Source organism: Chiloscyllium plagiosum, chromosome 16, assembly GCF_004010195.1.
Source record: "Chiloscyllium plagiosum isolate BGI_BamShark_2017 chromosome 16, ASM401019v2, whole genome shotgun sequence".
Classification (NCBI taxonomy): Eukaryota; Metazoa; Chordata; class Chondrichthyes; order Orectolobiformes; family Hemiscylliidae; genus Chiloscyllium; species Chiloscyllium plagiosum.
The window spans coordinates 22,993,373-23,019,170 of NC_057725.1; the positions used below are offsets into that span (position 1 = coordinate 22,993,373).

Below are 25,798 nucleotides of genomic sequence, written 5' to 3' on the forward strand. Positions count from 1 at the left end.
CCCTTCTACCCCAAAAGCGATTCCAATGATCCAAAAATGTGAATCCTTCTCCCATACACCAACTCCTCAGCCATGCATTCATCTGCTCTATCCTCCTATTCCTGCCCTCACTAGCTCGTAGCACTGTGAGTAATCCAGATATTACTACCCTGGAGGACCTCCTTTTTAAATTTCTGTCTAAGTCTCTGTAATCTCCCTTCAGAGTCTCAACCTTTTCCCTTCCAATGTCGTTGGTTTCAATGTGGACAATGACCTCCTGCTGGCCCCTCTCCATCGTGAGAACATTCTGCACCCTCTCTGAGACATCCTTGATCCTAGCACCAGGGAAACAACACACCATATACTTGGATAACGATATTTAAAATAAGTAGATACTGAGAAAGTACTTTTCAACATTTCATACATTTCACTGATTTAACAGATAACACAAAAATGAATCATGGAGATTATTAAGTCATAAGACTATTCGACCTGTTCGAAGAACCTAACATGGATTGCTAATATTCAATTTCCATCATCTGATTTTAATACCAGAGAATGGCTTTTAAAAATGACACATAATAACCTAAATGGTTTCTGCAAATACCTGACCATGGATTGAGGCAAACCCAGAGAGCCCATATGTAATAAATTAAAACAGTCTACAAAGATTGCCATTTTATCTATAAACTGAAATATTACTGAACAGTATCAAGAAATCCTGCATTTCCTGTTTAGTTCAGGCTTTTGTTATAAGTTGTACGTATTGGGCAAAGAACTATCTTCAACTGTCAATTGAGAAGGACAATGAAGCAGATTCAGAAATACACAAATGGACCTATATGAACAACTGCTCTGAGCTGTGGAGAAAGAAAAATAAATAGGAACTGATACCAACAAGGCAACAAGCCCCTCTCTCTTGCAACCTCAAAATCAGTGTCCAGTAAAAATGTAATTTGAGATAACAACCGTTCACGGAGAACAAGATCTACGCACTTTGCCACTGCTGCAGAATATGAGTAAATAATTGAATAACTGAATTCAGGTTTAAAATCTAATAGTTCAAAAACTAAGGTCTTTGAAACTATGCAGCTTTATTTCTCCCTGTCTGTATCAGATATTCTCCCTTTTAATAGTTCAACTCCTGTGTTTATGCATGTTTGTTATCACATTCATTTTTCTGGGTTTTGGGGAACAAAATTCCCCTTTCTTACTCTTTATATCTGATCTAGTTAACCAAGTAACTGAAGTCTAAAAATACAGCTGCACTCTAAAATCCAGAAAACCATTTATTGTTTGAGACTGACAGAGTCAAAATAGGAGCCAATCACGGCCTCTTACCTGTAGTACAATACTATTGATAGAGAAAACTGCTCCATAGCTTGACTTAGTTTACCCACATAACCCAAAAGTCTCAAGGTTAGAAAACATTGTACTGCACTGTCTTCTGTAATTAATTTATTTTTCTTGACTAAATCCAAATACCTTTTTTTGCAGTCCACCAGGGCTTCATAAAGCAATCGGAGTACATGATGTTTCTTGTCTACACTGAGGTTCCAGTCTGATATCCATTTACGAACCTACGTGAAAATCATTAACAAAATGACTGATTTTTGCCAATGCATTCATTGTAGAGATGTAATGGCAGCCAGCAAGAAATTTCAACATCTGATATTATTGATACACAACCAACATACCAAAAGTAAGTGTGTGAAAGTAAGTAATCCATACGTTCCGCCTTAAACAATACTTTCTGCCTCAGTATAAACATCAATATTGAAAATGCCTCCTTCAAAACCAGCCACAAGAGATTCCTCCAGTAGCAGAACAATACCAGTGCTGCAAAGTGCATGCACCTGATTTAGCACATTCAGTGAAACATCATGGTGAATACTCTGCCTCCAAAAATATTGGGAATGGTCCGAAAGAATTTTCTCCACTTTACCTTGCTCAGACAGACACCAGCAAATGGCACTAATGACAAGCATATGTAAAGCGGTGACTCACCTGATCAAGATCAGAAGGAATATACTGAATAGCATTACAGGATGATGCCACCTTGATGAGACTACAGTACACAATGTATCTCGCAGGAGCATTCTCCTCCATTCCATGAAAAAGATTACGTAGCCTAATTAGAAAAAGACCAACATTTACATCACATAGCAATAAATACAAAACAGCATTTTAAAAATGGATCATAATGATTACTTGCAATAACTTTTTGAAAGAAATATTTAGTCTTTTCAGAAAATGAACAATTCCCCAAGTTGTTTCGGCATCGAGCACGTCTATGTCACAATGTATCAGGTGATGTAGAAAAATGTCTTTTTCCAATCTCAGCCAAGGAAGAGTACAAGAGTGATATTATCACTAGACTATTAACCCAGAAACTCAGCTGATATTCTGGGGATCCAGGTTCAAAACCCACTGAGGCAGGTGGCAGAATTTGAAATCAATAAACAAATCTGGAATTAAGAATCTACTGATGACCATGAAATCATTATCGATTGTTGGAAAAAACCCACAGAGTTCACTAATGTCCTTCATGGTAGGAAATCCACTTCACCAACACCTTCCACCCCGACCTCAAATTCACCTGGACAGTCTCAGATTCCTCCCTCCCCTTCCTCGACCTTTCTATTTCCATCTCAGGCGACCGAATCAACACGGACATCTACTACAAACCGACCGACTCCCACAGCTACCTGGACTACACCTCCTCCCATCCTGCCCCCTGCAAAAACGCCATCCCATTCTCCCAATTCCTTCGACTCCGCCGCATCTGCTCCCAGGAGGACCAGTTCCAAAAACGCACATCCCAGATGGCCTCCTTCTTCAAGGACCGCAACTTTCCCCCCCGACGTGATCGACGATGCCCTCCACCGCATCTTTTCCACTTCCCGACCCTCCGCCCTTGAACCCCGCCGCTCCAACCGCCACCAGGATAGAACCCCACTGGTCCTCACCTACCACCCCACTAACCTCCATGTACAGCGCATCATCCGCCGTCATTTCCGCCACCTCCAAACGGACCCCACCGCCAAGGATATATTTCCCTCCCCTCCCCTATCAGCATTCCGTAAAGACCACTCCCTCCGTGACTCCCCCGTCAGATCCACACCCCCCACCAACCCAACCTCCACTCCCGGCACCCTCCCCTGCAACCGCAGGAGGTGCAAGACTCGCGCCCTCACCTCCCTCCAAGGCCCCAAAGGAAACTCCCATATCCGCCACAGATTCACCTGTACCTCCACACATATCATCTATTGCATCCTCTGCACCCGATGTGGCCTCCTCTATATTGGAGCCTTCATAATTTTATATGTTTATACAAGATCCGCCCCCCTCATTCTTCTGAATTCCAATGACTATAATCCCAGTCTACTCAGCCTCTCCTCATAAGCCAATCCCCTCAACTCCGGAATCAACCTAGTGAACCTCCTCTGCACCCCCTCCAGTGCCAGTACATCCTTTCTTAATTAAGGAAACTAAATCTGCACACAGTACTCCAGGTCTGTCCTATCACCCTCACCTTGACCTTTTTCCACCTATCACATTTCCGACGCCCCTCCCCCAAGTCCCTCCTCCCTATCTTTTATCTTAGCCTGCTGGACAAACTTTCCTCATTCCTGAAGAAGGGCTAATGCCCGAAACGTCGATTCTCCTGTTCCCTAGATGCTGCCTGACCTGCTGCGCTTCTCCAGCAACACATTCCCAATCTGCCATTCTCACCTGGTCTGGCCCACAGATAACTCCAGCACCACAGCAACGTGGCTGACTCTCCACTGCCCTCTGAAATGGCCTAGCAAGCCATTCAGTTGTGTCAACTGCTATGAAGTATCAAAAAAAATGAAGTCAGTTGGGTTACCTGGCACCAGAAAAGATAACAGCAGAAACTGCTGTTTCTGCTGTTATCTTTTCTGGTGCCAGGTAGTCCAACAGTCCTGTTGACCCTAAAATGTCTTCCTTACTAACATTCTGGATCTAATCCCAAAATTGGGAGAGCTGTTTCAGACTAATCAAGCTACAGCCTACATAGTCACAGCATCATACTTGGAGAAAGTGAGGACTGCAAATGCTGGACTACCAGAGTTGAAAAATGTGGTGCTGGAAAAACACAGCAGGCCAGGTAGCATCCGAGGAGCAGGAGAATCGACGTTTTGGGCATAAGCCCTTCTTCAGGATTGAGCCCTTCCTGAAGAAGGGCTTATGCCCAAAACATCGATTCTCCTGCTCCTTGGATGCAGCCTGGCCTGCTGTGTTTTTCCAGCACCACATTTTTCAATAGTAGCATACTTGAGACAAAGTCCCAGATTTCTGGATATGTCCAGTTCACTGGAAGGACAGATCCAGCAGATGTGACAACACAGTGCACACAGTTGGGAGTTGCCCTGGGAGTCCCCAACATTTACTGCAGACCCCATGATGTCGCTAAGTTTCAGGTTAACCATGGGCATGATAACCGCCTGCTCATTCCTACATATTTTAGATCAGAGTGGTGCGGGGAAAAGCACAGGTCAGGCAGCATCTGAGGAGCAGGAAATATCAACTAGGCGAAAGTGAGGATTGCAAATGCTGGAAACCAGAGTTTAGATCAGAGTGGTGCTGGAAAAGTACAGCAGGTCAGGTAGCACCTGAGGAACAGGAAATTAAGGGCACAAAATGTACTCTGGGTAGGGGATTTCAATGTCCAACATCAACAGTGGCCTGGCAGCAGCATTATTAATCCAGCTGGTCAGGTCCTCAAGGACATAGCTGCTCGACTGGGTCTGCAGCAGCTGGTGAGAGGACCAACAAGAGGGTAAAACATACTCCACCTCACCTTTTCCAATCTGTCGGCTGCAGATGCATCTGTCCATTTCAGTATTGGTAACAGTGACCGCCGCACAGTTCTTGTGGAGACAAAGTCCCATCTTTACATTGAGCAAAACCTCCATCGTGTTGTGAATCACTATCACCGTGCAAAACGTGACAGACTTTGAACAGATCTAGCAACGCAGGACTGAGCATCCATGAGACACTGTGGGCCACTGACAGCAGAATTATATTCCAGCACAATCTGTAAACTCATGACTTCGCATGATCCCCACTCAACCATTACCAGCAGGCCAGGGAATCAAGCCTGGTTCAATGGAGAGTGCAGAAAGGTATGCCAGGAGCAGCAACAGGCAAACCTAAAAATGAGGTGTCAACCTGGTGAAACTATCAAGCAGGATTACTTGCCTGCCAAACTGCGTAAGCAAAAAATGTAAACAAAGTTAAACAATCCCACAATTGTATCAGATCCAAGTTCTGCAGTTCTGCCACATCCAAATTGGGAATGGTGATGGCCAATTAAACAACTCATAGGAGGTGACGGCTCTCCAAATATCCCCATCCTCCATGATGGAAGAGTCAAACGCAAAAAGATAAGGCTGACGCATTTGCAGTAATCTTCAGCAGAAAGTGCTGAGTGAATGGTCCACCGCAGTCTCCTCCAGTGGTCCCCTGCTCCAGTGGTCCCCAGCATTGCAGATACCAGTCTTCAGCTAATTCAATTCACTCCACATGGTATCACATAAAGATTGGAGGCACAGGATACCACAAAGGCCAAAGGCCTGGACAACATTCTGGAAATAGTATTGAAGATTTTTGTTCCAGAACTTGCCACTCCCCTAGCCAAGTTCTTCCAGTACAGTTTCAACATTGGCATCTGTCCCTGCCGCTTCCGGTTGTCAGTTTCAGCTGTCCGCTGTCGTGGTTGGTATATTGGGTACCCAGCACTGATGATGTCGCCTAGCCAGGGGACGAAACGTTTGCAACAAAAACTTCCAGCTCGGCGAACAGAACCACAACAACGAGCACCCGAGCTACAAATCTTCGCACAAACTTTGAACACTTATTGGCATCTACCTGATATTTGCCTAGGTGCGTCCTGTACATAAAAAGAAGAACATGTCTAACTCAGCCAATTACCACCCATCAGTCTATTCTAGATCATCAGGAAAGTTAGGAAAGGTGTCATCAACAGTGCTAGCAACCAGCACCTGCTCATGTAATAACCTGGTGAGTGACACCCAATGTGGGTTCCACCAAGGGCACTCAGGTCCTGAACATGAAAAAAAACAGCTGAATTCCAGAGGTGAGGTGAGAGTGACAGCTTTTCAATCAGGGCCACATTCGACAGAGTGAAGTATCAAAGACATGTAACAAAATTGGAATCAATGGGTATTGGGGCAAACACACCTCTCAATGGCGTCACAATCACTGAACATCTTGTGCCCCCACACTATCAACATCCTCAGGGTTATCATTGACCAGACACTCAAACCACAAGCAGTCGCTACAAGAGGTGGTCAGATGCCAGCAACACCACGGTCAGGAACTCTCCTCCTGACCACCCAAAGCATGCCCATCATCTCCAAAACACAAGTGAGGAGTGTGATGGAATACTCTCCACTTGTCTTGATGGGTGCATCTGCAACAGCACTCAAGAAGGTTGACACCATCCAGGACAAAGCAGCCCACTTGATTGGCACCACATCTACAAATATCCACTCCACCACCAATGTTGTTCAGTTGCAACAGAGTGTGTACTATCTACAACATGCAGTGCAGAAATTCACCAAAAATCCTTAGGCAGCAAAGTCCAAACCCACAACCACTTTTATGTAAAAGGACAAGGGCAGTGGATATATGGGAACACCTCCAACTACAGGCTGCCCTCCAAGCCACTCACCATCCTGACTTGAAAATATATCGCCATTCCTTCACTGTTGCTGGGTCAAAATCCTGGAATTCCCTCCTGAATGTTATTGTGGATAAATCCCTATCAGATGCACTGCAATGATTCAAAAAGACAGCTTACCACCACTTTCTCAAAGGCAACCAGGAAAAAAATAAGTGCTGGCCAGGCAGTGAAGCTCACTGCGAGTTTTGAGAAGATTTGTAGCTCAGGTTGAGGTTCTGGGTGTAGGTTTGCGGAAGGTTCATTTTCAGACATTTCATCACCATATTGGGAACATCTTCAGTGAGCCTCCAGACGAAGCACCACTGATATTTCCTACTTTCTATTTATATGTTTGAGTTTCCTTGGGTTGGTGATGTCATTTCCTATGGTGAAGTCATTTCCTGTTCTTTTTCTCAGGGGGTGGTAAATGGGGTCCAAGTCAATGTGTTTGTTGATAGAGTTCCGATTGGAATTCCATGATTCTAGGAATTCTCATGCGTGTCTTCCTTATTCAAGGATGACAAATGTTGGGAAATAACTGTCAGGCAAGACAAAGACTAACGTCTTCTAAAGTTAGGTGAAGGAATTTGGCTATAGAGTAAGCTGTTTTATTGGAATTATTGAACTCAAGGTAAATGGTATACTTACAACTGCAGTCGGAGAGATGATCTCTCACCATCACAAGCTTTCAGCAGTTTCTCACATAAGTTTTCAGTCAGTGCTTCCTGCTTTTCAGTCTCCAGAATAAGGAGAAGAGACACAATGCTGTTCATTACACTCTCCACATCTGCATAAAGAAATAAAAAATATTAAACAGAGTAACAAAAACCTCAATGGACCTGACTGTCAGGTAAGCATAATGCTTCAGCCTATCTCAATGTTTCATCAATGCCCTTTGAAGAAATCATCGCTCAGAATCAAGATCCTTAAACAGAAATAACAATAACATTTAAAGTCAACCAGATGATAAGTGAGTAAAACAAACCTTTGTCATCTTCTTTAAAGCAGATATCACAAACTTCGATTATGTGTGCCAAGTCAACATGTAGTCCACCTTCAGAGTTTTCTTCAGAAATTTCAGCTCCTTTTGACTTCAGGTAGGATCGAAGCTCAGAGGCCTGGGAACAATTTATAGAGGCTTTGAATTTATTTTCAGAAACCCACAACCTCCTCATATCTTACATTGTGAAAGTAAGGAAACTTCTCTCAGAATTAGCGAGGGTGTCTGATGCACCTGTAACCAATTAGCTCTGTAATCACAAATCTGAACAAACTTCAGCATCAGCAATTGACATGTCATTAAGTTAATTAGACACTAAAATACACAAACCAACAATCTCTCAGGGAGTTTGTTTTTTTTATAAAAAGCAGTGCAGGGATTGGAATCTCTCTCCTTTGCAAAGGTCAAAGCACCAGTGATATTGCAAAAAGAGAAGAGAAATTGGAACACCAAGGTCACAAAGATATTACAGTATTCATAGCTGCAAATGATCCACACCCCCAACCAATCACAGTCTCAGATTACAGCATAACTCCACAAGGACACACTAAGATCTTTAAACTGGATAAACTTGATTTCACACTGGACACTATTGCTTTTTAAATTTTGTGTCAGAGTTTGTGCGCGCAATTTATATTGTGTCTTTGTTTTTGTCAGGACCAACAAATAATAAAATTGTTCTTCCTTTCACTCAAGAAAACATTTAATTGGCTCCTTATTTGGTGAACTGCTATCTATAGTTTGAATGATAAGATTTAGCTGTGTGATATAATATCATTAAATCTTTGTTGTGATTAATTGAGAATATGTTTCAACAATATTTTGACAAAATGCACAAGCAATTCAACCAGCAATGTGGAAATTTTACAATGAGAAAAGACCCATCGTTGCTTACTCAAGATGCTGCACATGTATGAGGTTGCAATTTATTTGAAGCAACAAGATGGGAGGTCCTTTAACATTCATTAAAATATCTAGCAGGACTGGATTCAGACTTCACAAGTTATCCAGAGCTCAAAAAATTCAAGGTTCAATTTTAATTCAATGAGTGAATGGGCTTTGAGCTATTTAAAAATCAGGTATTCAGACGCCGAACATCCACAACTGCCTCCTCAAAACAATGAAGCCTCAGTTTATGTCCAAAATTACAGAAAGACATGACTCTGGAGGCCATCCTATGGTTTGAGTTAAGTCACAAGCATGTCAAAGAATGAAAAAATTTAATTGCAGTTAAATATCTAATTTAACTTTTACTATGTGGGTTTTCTTGATAAATACTGGAATAGAAGATGGCACAGATTTCAGTTAATTAACAAAAGCAGGAATGGAAGCATGAGGAAAAATCTTCATATACAGCAAATAGTTAAAACTTGAAATAAGCAGCATGAGTGTGGTTAAGGCAGAATCAATCAAGGGATTCAAGACAAGGATTTTTACATTATTCCAAATGATCTCATCTTGTTAAAATTATTTTGGGTCTGGAAACCTTGCATCATCCCTCCGTTTGATTTCCTTTCCTGCAAATCAATCAATAACTCTCCACAACTTTATATTTTCTCAAGATATTATTAATTCCAGCTTGTTTGTGATAAATAGTAGATATGACAGTCACATTCCTAATGAATCCTATTGTTACTGGTAAGGCTTTGCTTCTGCTCAGGAAATGAAAGCCCTATCTGTATTCAAGCCATATTTCCACCAAACAGAACGCCTCCATTTTATACACTGAGCAAAATAACCATTTCCCCTTAAACCACAGTGTTATGAAGAATACACGATTATTCATCATGTCATGGTCTCCAACAGTTGGTAAATTTGGGAACTAGAAAAGGGGTAGGGAGCATTTCCTGGAGAAGTTTACAAAGAAAGGAGCTCTCTCTTTCAATTAAAGTGTTAGCTGTAAATCCTGCAAGTTTCAAGTATTAGGGTTTCTAGTTGTTTTGCAGCTGAATCTGAAATCTAGTTTGAAGATCTTTCATCGCTCTGCAACAAACAGCAATCAGATCTCACTGAAAGCAAATGAAAGGAATGGAGAGATGTCAACTTGTTCTATCTTTTATACTCAAACCGTCGCTCCCTCTTTGCCTATTCCCTCTCCCCACCGCCCCACACCACTCATGGTCCCTTCACAGAACTGTACAATCATGCCCTATCTATGACCTGTGTTATGTTCAACAAGAAATTATTTAATTCTGTACAGTAGCTCAGTTGATAGCCAGTTTGGCCCTGTATTTGAAGCATAAGTTCAGTTCTAATAAGGATTTTAATTTTTTGATTTACTGGAGAAACCAAGAGAAAGTCTCTTCCATTTTAGAGTAATAAGGAGAAACAAATTGACTATATTGTTGATTATCAAGACACTTACATTTTTAGTAAGGCTCAGACTAGTAGGGCTTGGTTTCCAGCAAATTTCTCCTGTCAGAATCACAACAGTTTGGAATCAAAGATGCAAAAAATTGGGCTCAACCTTAGACAGTGCTCAGAGTTATTAGTCCTTTCCCATTATATTACTCTAAACTCCTAGAAGTACCTGCAGTATACCAATGCCTTCACAGAAAAATGTTAGAAAGCTTAATTTTATACCTGTACAAGAAATGATCCTAAAATGGCATGGTGGCTCAGTGGTTAGCAGTGGTGCCTCTCAGCACCAGGAATCCAGGTTTGATTCCAACCTTGGGAGGTTGCATGGAGGTTTGCACATTCTCCCCATTTCTGTGTGTCTTTCCTCTGAGTGCTCCAGTTTCCTCCCACAGTCCAAAGATGTACAGGTTACATGCACTGGCCTTGCTAAATTGCCCCCTAGTATCCAAGGGCGTGCAGGCGAGGTGGATTAGTTATGGTAAATGCAGAGTTTGGGAATAAGTGGGGAGCTGGACCTGGATTGGAGCTCTTCAGCGGGTCAGCGTAGACTTGTTTGCTGAATGGCCTTTACATACTGTAGGGATTCTGATTCTAAAATCTTGTGCAACCTCAATTTATTTTCTTTAATCATATGATGCCAACTTGTGGTTTCTGACAGACATAGCTTGGATCTAACAAACTAACATCAGATGTGATCTTATGATTAGAGAACACTTGACGAACAACACTAAAAATGCTCAAGATTAGATTGAATCAATTTAAGAACATTATTTGGGTTTGTTATGTGATTCACATACATCACAGAAACAGACCATCACTGACTGAAAGTTACATATATTCTTATGGTCTAGTTGTATTATCACGGGACTATTAATCCAGAAATCTGGGTAATGTCTTAGGGACCCAAGTTCAAATACCATCACAGCAGATGGTGGAATTTGAATTAAAAAAAATCTAAGATTAAGAGTCTAATGATGACCATGAACCTGTTGCAAATTGTCAGAAAAACCCATTTGGTTCTATAATGCCCTAGATGGAAGGAAATTTGTCATCCTTACCCTAGTCTGCATGTGACTCTAAATCCACAGCAATGTGGTTGACTCAACTCCCCTCTGGGCACTAAGGACACAATAAATACTGGCCTGGTTAGCAATATCCACATATCATGAATAAGAAAAGCATACATGTGGTGCAGTCCTCTACAGGAAAATAGACGAACATGTTCAGTCATTGCACCTTTTAAAATTAAAAGCATGGAGTACAAGAGTTTTAGATTAGATTTGATTCCCCTAGTGTGGAAACAGGCCCTTCAGCCCAACAAGTCCACACCGAACCTCCGAAGAGTAATCCACCCAGACCCATTTCCCTCTGACTAATGCACCTAACACTATGGGCAATTTCGCATGGCCAATTCACCTGACCTGCACATTTTTGAACTGTGGGAGGAAACTGGAGCACCCAGAGGAAACCCATGCAGACACGGGGAGAATGTGCAAACTCCACACAGACAGTCGCCCAAGGCAGGAATTGAACCCAGGTCCCTGGCGCTGTGAGGCAGCAGTGCTAACTACTGAGCCACTGTACCACCCCAGTTTTGGTACGTTCTCCATGGCAAAGATTTTAATCACTTCCCAACTAATCAACATCCAGTTGCAGAACAAAGTGAAATTTGAAATTTGGTGTTCTTCCATTTCAATGAACACATGACGAATAGCTTCAAAAACATGTCTCTTTTTATCAGTAATAAAGTTCTGTACTGCTAAGTTTCATTATAGTTAAAATTTTGGTGAAATGAAATCCATTAAGCAGTGCCAAATCAATTAAAGTGAATTATTGGTAAAATATTTTTCTTTCATTTCAAAATAGTGACACCTATGATTCACATTTTATACTCAGTATACAAATTATCTCAAATTATTTTGATTCTGGAGGCCTCAAGAGTTGGCTTATGCACCAACATCGACTGTTGTATCAAGATCATTAATTGTAGTACTAACACCTGGAGATCACCATTGTACACCTTTCTCCAAACTGTAAATCAACTTTCACACAGTTAAATGTTATTCACCAGTGTGTGAATTCCTTTCATTCCATGGTCTTTACCTTTTCTAGCAATATTATCATACTACAATCATATGTTCTTCATTATCATCTGTTACTTCATCTTTCAGCTCAATAACATAGTTAAACATGAGACAGATTTTAAGTATTCCTTTCCTAAATAAACTATACTTATCTAAGTTTTGGTTAATTCTGTCCTAGATTCTGTGGAGTGGACTCGATGGGCCGAACGGCCTTGCTGCCACTCCTATGTCTTATGGTCTTATTATCTCCAAAATCTTTCCCATCACACCATGTTAATCAAACTGGCCTATAAGTGATGGCTCATGCCTGCATATTTTTTTGAACAAGTATGTAACATTTTCAATTTTCTTGTGGGCGGCACGGTGGCACAGTGGTTAGCACTGCTGCCTCACAGCGCCAGAGACCCGGGTTCAATTCCCGCCTCAGGCGACTGACTGTGTGGAGTTTGCACGTTCTCCCCGTGTCTGCGTGGGTTTCCTCCGGGTGCTCCGGTTTCCTCCCACAGTCCAAAGATGTGCAGGGTCAGGTGAATTGGCCATACTAAATTGCCCATAGTGTTAGGTAAGGGGTAAATGTAGGGGTATGGGTGGGTTTCGCTTCGGCGGGTCGGTGTGGACTTGTTGGGCCGAAGGGCCTGTTTCCACACTGTAATCTAATCTAATCTTGTCCTCTGCAGCCATCCCTGTATCTAAGGAACATCGAAAAATTATAGCCAACGCCTCTTCAATTTCGATTCTTACTTCCCATAGCATTCTAAGATATATCCTGTCCAGTTTTGGTGACTTAATTTCAAGTAATAGCATCAGCTTATTACTTCTATGAGGTTTTAGGTCACCCAATATGTCAATTCTTTCACTATGACTTCGGCATCATCATTGCCCTCGATAAAGATAGATGCTCATCCAGCACCTCAACCTCCACATACTACTTAATCCCTAACTGATGCTGCCCTTTCTCTGATAAATCTTTTACTATTTATGTGCTCTTCGAAGAATTTTAGATCACCTTTTATATTAGCTGCCATTCCCTCCTCATATGCATCGTCGTCTCATTTACATTTTTCCACATTTCTGCTGAACCTTCTATGTTCAATCCATTTCTTAGTTGTAATAGCAACCTGATATTTGTCATACGCACTCTCATTTTTCTTATTCTTCCTATTTTTTATTATCCATTGTGTTCTGGTGTTAGTTGCCCTAAGTTTCCACTCCATGGGAACATATCTCCATGACAACCAGCTCTTTTAAAAAATGTTGCCAATTGTTTTAGCTTTGCCTGCTAATATTCGATCCCAAGTTACTTGCAACAGACTTATTCATACCTCCCTGAATTGGCCCCAACACTTTTTATTCTGGATTGCTCCTTGTATGTTTCAACCTTATGATATAGTGATCACTCTTTCCCAAAAGGCCCACAAATTGACACTTCATTCACTGAAGCCACTTCATTCCCCAGAGCAACATCATGGTATTTTAGGATAATTAAAGTCCCCCATTATTACTGTAGCTTTTGTACCTCTGCAAATTTGCTTGAGATCTTTGGCCTATAGGATACACCACTTAAAGTAATGGTATTACTATTGCTTAACTCCAACCAAACAGATCTAATGTTTTACCATTTCAGGGCAGCCTCTATCTTTACATGACTGTAATAATCTTCTTGATAATTAAAGTCACCCCTTCTCCTTTAGTTTCTCCTCTGTGTTTACTGGGCGGCACGGTGGCACAGTGGTTAGCACTGCTGCCTCACAGCGCCAGAGACCCGGGTTCAATTCCTGCCTCAGGCGACTGACTGTGTGGAGTTTGCACGTTCTCCCCGTGTCTGCGTGAGTTTCCTCCGGGTGCTCCGGTTTCCTCCCACAGTCCAAAGATATGCAGGGTCAGGTGAATTGGCCATACTAAATTGCCCGTAGTGTTAGGTAAGGGGTAAATGTAGGGGTATGGGTGGGTTTTGCTTCGGCGGGTCGGTGTGGACTTGTTGGGCCGAAGGGCCTGTTTCCACACTGTAACCTAATCTAATCTAATCATTTGTATTCATGAATAGTTAGTATCATGATTTCAGCCAGGTCTCTATTATGGCATTATATTCTTAAGTGGCTATCTCCAACTTATTTATCACGTTGTGTGCATTTACACATATGCTTAGTAAATCTAATTTAACAACAAAATACTGTAGATGCCAGAAATCTGAAACAAACAACGTTTTATAAACACAGCAAGTCTAGTAGCATATGTGGAGAGAGAAACAGATTTATTTTTCAAGTTCAGTATAATTGTTCTTCAGAGCTCCTCTGAAGTTACGAAGTCATACTAGACTCAAAATGGTAACTGTTTCTCTGTCCATAGATGCAGCCAGACTTGAGTTTCTCCAGTAAATGTAATTTAGACCTATTAAATAATTTTTTGTAAGGTATTACCTTGTTCTAGTGCTATATGTTTCTCATAATTCTTCATGAAACTTGTTTATCCTTCCTTAGGCTGCATCCTGGTTACTGTTTCCCTGCCAAATTGCTTTAAACGCTTCCCAACAGCATTAACAAATAACAAAGGCATTGCTTTCAGTTTTGTCAGGTACAGCATATTGGCCTGAACAAGTCTCACTTCCACTGGAACTGATGCTAATTCTGCAGGAGTCTAGAGCTCTCCCTCCTGTAACATGAATTAATCTGCTTTACTCTATTTCTATACTTACAAATTAGCACTTGGGGTAATCCAAAGATTGCTACCTTTGACAACCTCCTTACTAACTCTAAAATGTACCTGAAAGATCTAATTCTTATTTCTTCCTTTGCAATTGATGGGAATATGGACCAGGACCTCGAGATGTTCACACTCCCCACTCTAAGTGCTCCAAAGGCATTCCAGTCACATCTTTGACCTTGGCAATAGTACATTCTTGATGCAAATCTGCAACTACAGAATCATTTTACATAGAGTCATAGAAATGTACAGCATGAAAACAGACTCTTTGGTCCAACCCATCCATGCCGACCAGATATCCCAACCCAATCTAGTCTCACCTGCCAGCAATCGGCTCATATCCCTCCAAACCCTTCCTACTCATATACCCATCCAAATGCCTTTTAAACGTTGCAATTGTACCAGCCTCCACCACTTCCTCTGCCAGCTCATTCCACACACATGCCACCCTCTGTGTGAAAACGTTGCCCCTTAGGTCTCTTTTATATCTTTCCACTCACCCTAAACCTATGCCCTCTAGTTCTGGACTCCCCAACCCCAGGGAAGAGACCATGCTAGTCTAGCTAAAGACAAACAGTTTATCCAGTATGGCAAAGTAAAACGAGGAGGAGGAAGGCCACATTCTAAAGGTTCGAGATAGCACAGCTCATCGCAGTTAAAGTTATCAACCAAATTGTACTGTATACTGAATGCAAGTGTATGTCCACGATTGTCCCAGAGTGTTCCAATAGAAGGTGACAGGCATAGTGGCTACTTAAGCTTATGCAGACAGATGGAAACAGAGTAAACGCAGTAGCTTAGAATTTCTGTCCACGTGGAATATAGAGGTCTTCAGCTTGTTGAGCCAAACTGCCCCATCACACAACCGGCGTCAAGGTACCACAAGAGTGGCTATATGACACAGCGGGCAGAAGTAGCACATTCAGCCCATCAAGTCAGCACCAGCAATGAAACATCGGCTGATCTGACCTGCACTCTCCCGCCTTATCCTTGTAACCCTGAATTCATTTACTGCTAAAAAAAACTACCTCAGTTTTGAATATCCCATCACCCCTCCCCCCCTCTTTATAAAATCGCCACTGGTTCTAAAGCTCTTGGGGACATCCGGAGGTTGTGACAGGCGCCACAAAAATGCACGTCTCCTTAACATAGAATACAACAGGGTTCAGTTTCCAAGCCGTGCTGCAGCAGCCGGCCTGGCCAAACCTCCCCATTTGGCCCTCTCCTCGTACCCCAGGCCCACGAGGCTCCTAGTCCAGAACACGGGGGTGTGGACGGAGGGAGATGGGACCGGCTGCGCCGAACGAGACCGATCGGCTGGCTGCTCAGATACTGCTCACTCAGATATCACCCGGGGCCGCCCGCTCACCTGGTCCTCCTCGGTAATGTCGATAAAAGCCGGCACACTCATGGCTTCCACTCCAACGGTCTCTCCGCCTCCCAACGGGGGGCCACTTCCGGCGTCGTCGCGTCACTTCCCGCAAGACGTCCCGGAAAGGAGCCGTCACTCTCCTTCAGGGAGCCGGCTTTTCTGGATCACGTGTTACAGAGAAAGTAACAGTGTAACAATGGGAGTGTACGGGAGAGGTGCGATGTATTTCGAAAAGGCATAGGCAACGCTAACAGTCACCAGAAAGTGAACCATTTTTAACCTAAAATAAAACAAAGGCCTGCTGATATAGAAAGTCTGAAACAAAAAAAAACAGAAATTGTTGGAGAAAGCTTATGTGTTCCTCAGTCACGCGCAGTGTCATTTCTGTCTTTCTTATTTGGTGTCAGTAACAGCTCAGGAAATACTTCTCGAAGGCAGAAGAGTTAGGTTTATCAGGATCAAAAACAAGTTGCTGGAAAAGCTCGGCAGGTCTGGCAGCATCTGTGCAGAGAAATCAGAGCTAACGATTCATAGCATCTGCAGTTCGTTCGGTTTTTATTTATTTCACTCCAGAGATGACACCACATGCACAAAAACAAACTAGGCTAATAATTCTTAGTGGGATTGCCAGCGGTCCCGGATTTTCTGGAACCAAACTTTGAGAATTTGGCCTCAAGAGTGGCTCAGTGATTAGGACTGCTGCTTCACAGCGCAAGGGACCTGGGTTTGATCCAACTCTTCGGGTGACTGGAGTTTTAACATTCTCCTCATGTATGGGTTTGCTCCCGCAGTCGGAAGAGGTACATGTTAGGTGGATTGCCATGAAAAATGCAGGCTTACAAGGATGGGGTGGGTCTAGGTAGGATGCTGCCAGGAAGGTTGGGGTGGACTTAATGGTTTCAGACTGTAGGGATTCCATGAAATCCTGCATTGGGCCTAAATTTCTGCGTTTCTCTTTTGGGCCTTTTATTGTTCAGCTCTGGCCTGCAGGCACCTGTAGGGATTTGGGGGAATCTGCGGTTATAGCATCAGGATCCAGATGGTCACGCTGTTCGAATACCCGGTTGGCAGAATGTCAACTGGCTTAAATGCAGCACTCTGTTAGTGTCTACCATGTAATGTTGTCTATGAATTTTAGTGCTGACGTGATGCAAGGAATGTAGTTTGAACAAATAACTGTAGTTCAAATTGGATATTCCTTGACTGATCTCAATAGACAGAGGACTGACCATAATTAATCAGCCTGTGCTTGCAAAACTCGGTATAATCTCCTGTATTAGATATGATATCTGTTTTGATAACAATGCTAAACAATCCTGACTGTGCTAAGAATTCTTGTTAAACCAATTTAAAATTAATAGTCAGACTTGCAATGTGGGATACTTATGTACGCTAGAAGTTATAGATATTTGTGAAGAGAGAGAATATGTCCATGCATTGTGCCTAGCAAAAACTTTGGAGTCAGCATTTCTTAGCGCATTCATCATGGCAATGTCTTGACCAATCAGAGTCAACTTGCCGAGTGTAAATTTAAACAAAAGCTTGGCAGTAACCTATTCCTGATTCTCCATGACAGCACCTCAACCGATCAGAGCCAACTTACCAACCAACAGTCCCTCTCTTTTCATGCAGTGTAAATATGCTATTCTTGCAATTCTCTCCTAATAAATGCAACAAAACATTTTCTTTTCCAAAATTACATAGATAATATCCATGCAATTTTCTGCCTGGTTTTGTGCTTTGGATTGTTCAATAACCACTTTCAATAGAATCAAAAAGTGCTTTTAATATGATATAAATACTGAGACATTCATACAGCCTCTAGCAATTCAATGATGAAACATTCAATTTTAAAACTTACCGAGAACTGAGGAAACATACTGAACGGAGGTCAATGGGTTTTATTTGCTTTGTTGCAGTCTCAGCACATACATTTTTTTGGAAAGCAATAGCTTTGCTTCATAATAATAAGAATAGTGTATCTTTAAGGCATGTAACAAATTCAAATCCTTCCACAGAGACAAAAGCCAAATTGATGGCAAGCAAAATAAGGAGGTTCTAGGAAGAAGCAATCATAAAGCTTCACTAAAGAGGTATGTTTTAGGGAAAATCTTGAAGGTGTGGAAGGGTGTAGAGAGGCAGAAGTGTATAAGGAGGTAATCAGTGTATGGGTCCCAGACAGCTGAAGTCATGGCCTGCAGTGGCATTCTGCCTTTCTGCCAGTCTGTTCCATACTTGAAATTAAAATCTATATTAGATTCTGGTAACTAATCACATTGCTGTATGTAGAATCTTCATTCATTCATTCATTCATTCATTCCTGTGTTCATTGACTGCTGCATTTCCAAATAGTGCAATAGATGACCTGGCATAAATAATTTATTGGCTGTGAAGCACATGGAACTTTCTGAGGTTGTGAAATATTTTATATAAATTTAAGCTCCGTGTTTTCAGTCCTACATATAAAATTGGATAGAATATACTGATCACAAACAGGGCCATCAACTTAACAAATCTGTTACCTCTTTCCTATTTCACAATCCCATAATGTTCTATTCCATGCCATTATCCAACTTCACCTTAAATGCAGTTATACATTTGCCTCAACTACACGTGTTGAGTTCTACATTCTCACCAATCTCTCGCTAAAGAAGTTTCTTCTGATATTTTTTAAAAATTAGATTTATTAGTGTCCATGTCTTACATTTATGGCTTTTAATTTTGGACTACTCCAAAGCAGAGGGAATTAGATATAGTTCTTAGAACCATAGAATTCCCTACAGTGCAGAAAGAGGCCAGTTGGCCCACCAAGTCTGCACCAACCAAGTCTGAGGAAAGGCTGAGGCACTTGAGGCTGTTTTCATTGGAGAAAAGAAGGTTTAGGGGTGACTTGATGGAGGTGTACAAGATGATTAGGGGTTTAGATAGGGTTGACCATGAGAACCTTTTTCCACGTATGGGGTCAGCTATTACGAGGGGGCATAGCTTTAAATTAAAGGGTGGTAGGTATAGGACAGATGTTAGGGGTAGATTCTTTACTCAGCGAGTCGTGAGTTCATGGAATGCCCTGCCAGTAGCAGTGGTGGACTCTCCCTCTTTATGGGCAGTTAAACGGGCATTGGATAGGCATATGGAGGATAGTGGGCGAGTGTAGGTTAGGTGGGCTTGGATCGGCGCAACATCGAGGGCCAAAGGGCCTGTACTGCGCTGTATTTTTCTATGTTCTATGTTCTAACCCTCTGACAGGCATCCCAGCCAGACCCACCCTGTCTGCTTAACCTCACATGGCTAATCCACATAAGAGCTAAAGTTTGAGAAGTATCAACCCAGGTAATAACTTGGAAAATCTTTAGCATTGTAGTTATCAATCCAGGTACTGAAGGAACACATAGAATACAATCACACAACTGTTATAGTTCAGAGGAAGACCATTCAGCCCATCGTGGCTCTGTATGGGCATTTCTGTTTTTGCCATTCTCTCAACTTCTCCCTGTAAACCTGAACATTATTATTTTTTCAATGCCTCAATTACAGAACTTTCATGCCTGGTCAAACCTAGACTGAATGCCACAGTTGAAGATGAATCAGTGTTTTACGCATTTTTTTAATCATAATTTCTTATTTTATTCCCCCATTTCTCATGGATTAGAGGGTACCTAATATAAACCCGCTATTTGAAAAAGAAGGTCGGGAGAAAACAAAAAATTACAGACCAGTTAGCCTGACATTGATAATAGAGATAATGCTAGAGCCCATTATGAAAGATTAAATAGCAGAGTACTTGGAAAACAACATTTATAGAGCTGGCATAGATATATGAAAGGGAAATCATGCTTGACAAATCTATTGCAATTTTTTGGGATGTACCTTGTAGAATTGATAAGGGGAGCCAGTGGATGTGGTCTACTTGGGTTTTGAGAAGGTTTCCAGTAAGGTCCCACATGAAAGATTAGCATGAGTAAAATTAAAATCCATGGGATTGGAAGTCATGTACTGAACTGGATTGCAATTGGTTGGCAGATAGGAATTAAACAGTAGGAATACACATATCGTTTTCTCAGTGGCAGCCAGTGACTAGTAGGGTTACTGCAGAGATCAATACTGGGACCCCAGCTATTCACAAAATATATGAGTGATTTAGATGAAGGATCTAAACATAATATCTCTTAGTTTTCAAACAATACAACGGTGGATTGGGAGTGAAATGTGAAGATGATGAAGAGATGTTTCATTGTGATTTGGGTAAGTTGAATGAGTGGGCATATACATAGCAGATTAAGTATAATGTGGATAAATGTGAGGTTATCCATTTTGGTAACAAAAGTAGGAAGGCAGATTATTATCAGGATGTGAATAGTTTGGGAAAGGATGAGGCGAAATGAGCCCTGGGTGTCCTTGTACACCAGTTGCTGAAAGTAAGCAGGTAGGTGCAGCAGGCGGTAAAGTTGGCCTTCATAATGAGAAAACTCAAATACAGGAGCAGGGATATCTTGCTGCACTTGTACAGGGTTTGCTAAGACCATACCTGGAATATTGTCTGCTCTTTTGGCCTCCTTATCTGAGGAGTGATGTTCTGGATATGGAGGGAGTGTAACAAAGGTTTACCTGACTGACTCCTGGGCTGGTAGGACTGATATATGAAAATAAATTGGCTCAGTTAAGACTATAATCACTGGAATTTCAAAGAATGAAGGGAGTCTCATTGAAACTTATAAAATTCTAACAGGACAAGGCAGGGTAAAAACAGGAAGGATGTTTCCAATGACCAGGGAAGCCAGAACTAGGGGTCACAGTCTAAGAGATAGGCCATTTAGGACTGAGATGAGCAGAAATTTCTTCACCCAGAGAATGGTGAAATTGTGCAATTCACTGCCACAGAAAGCAACTGTGCCCAAAACATCGAATGCTTGCAAAGAGCTATAGTTCTTAGGGCTAAAGGGAGCAAGGGGATTGGGAGAAAGTGGGAACAGGGTACTGATTTAGATGATCATTCAAGATCAGATTGAATGGCAGAGCAGGTTTGAAGGGCCAATTTCTAGATTAGAGTGGTGCTGGAAAAGCACAGCAGTTCAGGCAGCATCCGAGGAGCAGTAAAATTAGGTCAGGGAGGAGGGTGGAGTGAATAGGTGGAAAGGAAGATAGGCAGGTAGGATAAGTCATGGGGACAGTGCTGAGCTGGAAGTTTGGAACTGGGGTGAGGTGGGGGAAGGGGAAATGAGGAAACTGGTGGAATCCATATTGATGCCCTGGGGTTGAAGTGTTCTGAGGCAGAAGATGAGGCGTTCTTCCTCCAGGCGTCGGGTGGTGAGGGGCCGGTGGTGAAGGAGGCCCAGGACCTCCATGTCCTTGGCTGAGTGGGAGGGGGAGTTGAAATGTTGGACCACAGGGCCTGCCTTGAAGGGCCAAATAGCCTCCTGCTCCTATTTTCTGTGTTTATACTTCATAATTCCACTGAAAGCCAAGATCACCTAAACTATATTAATTGCCCTTCCAACCTGTCTTGCTACCTTAAACTAAGTTGTGATAATGCCCCAGGCAGATTAGCAGGCTGCTGGCATGGAAAATACCTTGTTTGTGATAAATCTTGATAGCATTGCTTCTTTGAGTTCTTACATTTCAATCTTTTAGGAAAGGCATCTAAATGAAGAACACAGCCTCTCTCTTCAAATATGTTATAGGTTTATAGCCTAGCACTATCACAGACAGTACAAAGTGAATCATATCAAAAAACAAAACCTCCTCTTAACCTTCCTGAATGAATTTATTGAAAATTGGAGCATGTACCTAATGAAAATGAGATGATGTAGTCTGTGTTTGTATTACACTTCCTAAAAATTCTAAAACTTCCCATTAACGTTTGATATTAATATTTATTTCCATATAATGAACATAGTTATATTGCCACATGTAACCCTTCATCATGAACATATATTATACTTAACTTTTTTCATATATATTATACTGATAAAATCTTAAACTTTCCTCTTATCACCTTCTTCTATTTCACGGTTATCTGATCTTTCAAATATCACTTCCCTGTTTAATGTGTCTTTATAAGCTGACCTTTCCAAAGGGATGACAATTCTCCCCCTTCTTTTCCCTAACCTCTAGCAGATGACCTCTCACAGTGGATTTATTATTCACAATTAGGACCATCAATGCTTTCAATCTCAAGCTGAGATCTTGTACACTTTGCCAAATTGGGCTACAGCTTTCTGAGATGCTGTGTTAAACATCTAAAAACCTGAACAGGAAATACTGGAAGCATACAGCATTTCGCATGATACCTGAATGGAGAAAAGGCAGCTTAACAATCCGGGTGTAATCACATTGCAAGAACCACCAAATTAACCCGCGTTGAGGAGGCAGATGGTGAAGGGGCAAGCACGGGATCCGGTATCAGCTCTTACATCGGTGGAGGTGACATCATCGAGGTATGCCCAGAGGCAAAAGATGGTGCCTGAGGAACAGTGACCTTGATATTGGTTGAGTTCGGTGCTGGGGGCGGCTCTCTTTAAGCAATACCTTTTTATTGCTAAAATTATTCTTAAACTGTTCAAAATGGCACCAAAATCATGTGGAAGCTTTTCACTGTATTTTACTGTATTTTTCACTGTAAAATACATGTGACAATAAAATCATTCATTCATTCATTACATTGGTCTGGAGCATCATCAGTACAAGGACTGTAGGGATCTAGATAGAAAGAATCCTTGTTTTCCTTTTGTCTTTACTCTCTCTCTATCTCTAACTGCTTCCAGCCCTAAAACCTTCCTTAAATCTCTGTCTCCTCTAATATTGACTTCTCACACATCCCTGATTTTCACCGCTTTGGCAGTCACTGCTGCCTAGATCCAAAACTATTCCTTCCCTAAACCACTCCATTTCTCTGAATTGGAAAGGACATTTAATTAGGTAAGTTCCTGAATGCTGCCATCACCACTGGAAATATGGGGAAGGGGCATGGTCAACTTTCCCACTACGTCACTAATAGACAATAGACAATACATAGTAGGTGCAGGAGTAGGCCATTCGGCCCTTCGAGCCAGCACCGTCATTCATTATGATCATGGCTGATCATCCACAATCAGTATCCTGTTCCTGCCTTATTCCCATAACCCTTGATTCCATTATCTTTAAGAGCTCTATCCATCTCTTTCTTGAAAGTATCCAGAGACTTGGCCTCCACTGCTTTCTGGGGCACAGCATTCCCTATATCCTCCACTCTCTGGGTGAAGAATATTCTCCTCAACTCTGTTCTAAATGGCCTACCCCTTATTTTTAAACTGTCTTAATATAGGCTGTTCAATAGCAGAGACCCCCACTTAAGGGTCATCCTGCTACAAGTATTATTAAGCCAGCTGCAGATAACCTGACACCTTTCTTTGATATAGGATGTGGACTAGGCCAGTATTTATTGCCCACACCCATTTGCCCTTGAGAAGTTGGTGGTGAGCTACCTTCTTGGACTCCTCTAAACTTTGGGATGTAAGAATATCCACAGTGCTGTTCAGAAAGGAATTCCAAGATCTTGACACAATGACAGTCAAGAAACAGTCCTAAGTTGGAGTGGTATGTGACATGGAGGGGAACTTGTGGGTATTGCGTTCCCATACATCAGTTCCTCTTAACCTTCTAGGTGATAGTAGTTGCAGGTTTAGAAGATGCTGTCAAAGGAGCCTTGGTGAATTGCTGCAGTGAGTCTTGCAGATGGTACACACTGTGGTTCAGTGTGCATCGGTGGTAAAAAGAGTGCTTACTGAAGATGCAGGATGGTGTGCAAATCAAGCAAGCTGCTCAATCCTCGAGGGCCTTCAATCAGAGGTATTCAATAGCTGATTGAGAACCACCTCCTTGTCCTTGCTACTGATCCAACTCCCTGTAATCCTATGATGCTAAATTCATCCCTCTCAAAATTACATATTTGTAACCTGGTGACATTGCAATCCTGGGGTTCTAGAACTCTACCTTATGGCACACACTCTATTGTGACACTGGTGAGCTGCTGGCTTCTGACTGGTTTACTGCACCGTGCAGGTGAGAAGTCCAACCCTGGACTCTTGATTCTAAGGGAAGACTTGCTGATAGCCTCAGCACTGGCTGATTGGCTTGTGGTTGGGTAGACTTTTCCGAGAAAAGACAGTGTGGTTCTCTCAATCGCCTGCCAGCGGTAAGTGAGACTTTCAGCTACTTAGCAAGATTCTACACAACATCTCTGTTTGTGATTCCATGTCAAGTGTTGCTGCAAAGACCCTTGGGATATTTTAGTCCATAATGCATCTATATAAATCTAATTTGTTGTTGTTTAAAGCTCTGCCTTCACAAACCTCCACCTCCCCTGGGTTATCAAGGCAAGAGCAATAAATGTAGTCTAGCCAGAAGTGCCCCGATCCTAAAGCCAAATTTTTAAAATGCAATGAATAACACCAGCAAATAACACGTCAACAGACCTTTGCGAGACTTATTTGTTCATGCTCTGAAAAAGGGGGCCAGCCAACTTCAATATCTTTGCTAAAAATGCAGTAAGTGGAATGCCACATAAATGCATCAAAACACTTGACTAACTCAAACACAATGTGAACTCTGGTGAGTTAATTTTTTTAAAGTAACACATTGCTTAACAATATGACATCAAATTCTGTTGTCTCTACTTCAACAGTAATGATGTCTCCTTGTATTATGTTCAAAATTATAGCATTTGCATTAATGTAGCTACCCAACATGTGCTGATATGTTACTTATGTACTGATGGACAAGTTACTATGTGAAGTAAACATAAATTCTATTTTGGTTAACTTCTGCGAAGAAAGGGGAAGCGTACTTTGCCAAATAATCCTTTGCACTTCAAATCATCTATCGTTAGTAAATTGTGCCAGGAAATCTTCATAAAGTGCTGTTAAAATTTCCTCTGGAAGATTGAATATAGTCCAACCTGTCAAGTATCTACACACAGTTTAAATAACGTATAACAGCTGTTGAAAATGGCTTGAGAAAAGTATTGTGTATTATTACTTTTGCATTGTGAAAGCACTATTTAGTAATATCACTACAAAAGAATCCAAGCATTGCATTTTCAGAAATACCAGCTAGATAATTCCTCGGTTGGTTACTTGGATCTGAGCTCCTCTGCTTGTGTAGTTTATACAAGTTTATATTGAATCATCTGTCATCATCTCATTTCCATTCTCCCTCAATGTCACCTCACAGTGCTGAACATCACCCAAGCCTGATAATGGGCATATTTGATCCCAAGCCACTTATCAAACTGGTAGTTTAAAATTTCCTGTGCAGAGTAGGGGTTGCCAACTCTGGGCATATTCCTGGAGCCAACCACATAACCCTGAACAAGGCCCACCTTGTTCAAAGACATTCAGTGCATAATTGAGGAACTGGCATCAGGAAAGGGACTCAATCCCAACCATTGCAGCTGACATCTCTGATAACCCCCACCTGCGACCCTGAACACATGCATCTGCTCCTGATGTCATTCACCTGTGCCTGGATCCATCCATGATCCTTGGCCTCAGGTGAGATTAGATTAGATTAGATTACTTACAGTGTGGAAACAGGCCCTTCGGCCCAACAAGTCC

At 41.9% G+C, this 25,798-nt stretch overlaps 1 protein-coding gene across 1 annotated transcript in view; it reads right to left on the reverse strand.

The window, feature by feature from the left end:
- eif3m (eukaryotic translation initiation factor 3, subunit M) overlaps positions 1 to 16,311 on the reverse strand; it is a 63,851-nt gene extending 47,540 nt beyond the window's left edge. The window contains exons 1-5 of the mRNA XM_043705542.1: positions 16,206 to 16,311; positions 7,677 to 7,809; positions 7,340 to 7,478; positions 1,987 to 2,110; positions 1,465 to 1,559 (exon numbers count right to left, since the gene is read on the reverse strand). Coding sequence (XP_043561477.1) covers positions 1,465 to 1,559; positions 1,987 to 2,110; positions 7,340 to 7,478; positions 7,677 to 7,809; positions 16,206 to 16,247 — 533 coding nt within the window. The 5' untranslated portion in view covers positions 16,248 to 16,311. The remainder of the gene's footprint in view (positions 1 to 1,464; positions 1,560 to 1,986; positions 2,111 to 7,339; positions 7,479 to 7,676; positions 7,810 to 16,205) is intronic.
- Positions 16,312 to 25,798: the final 9,487 nt, after the last annotated feature.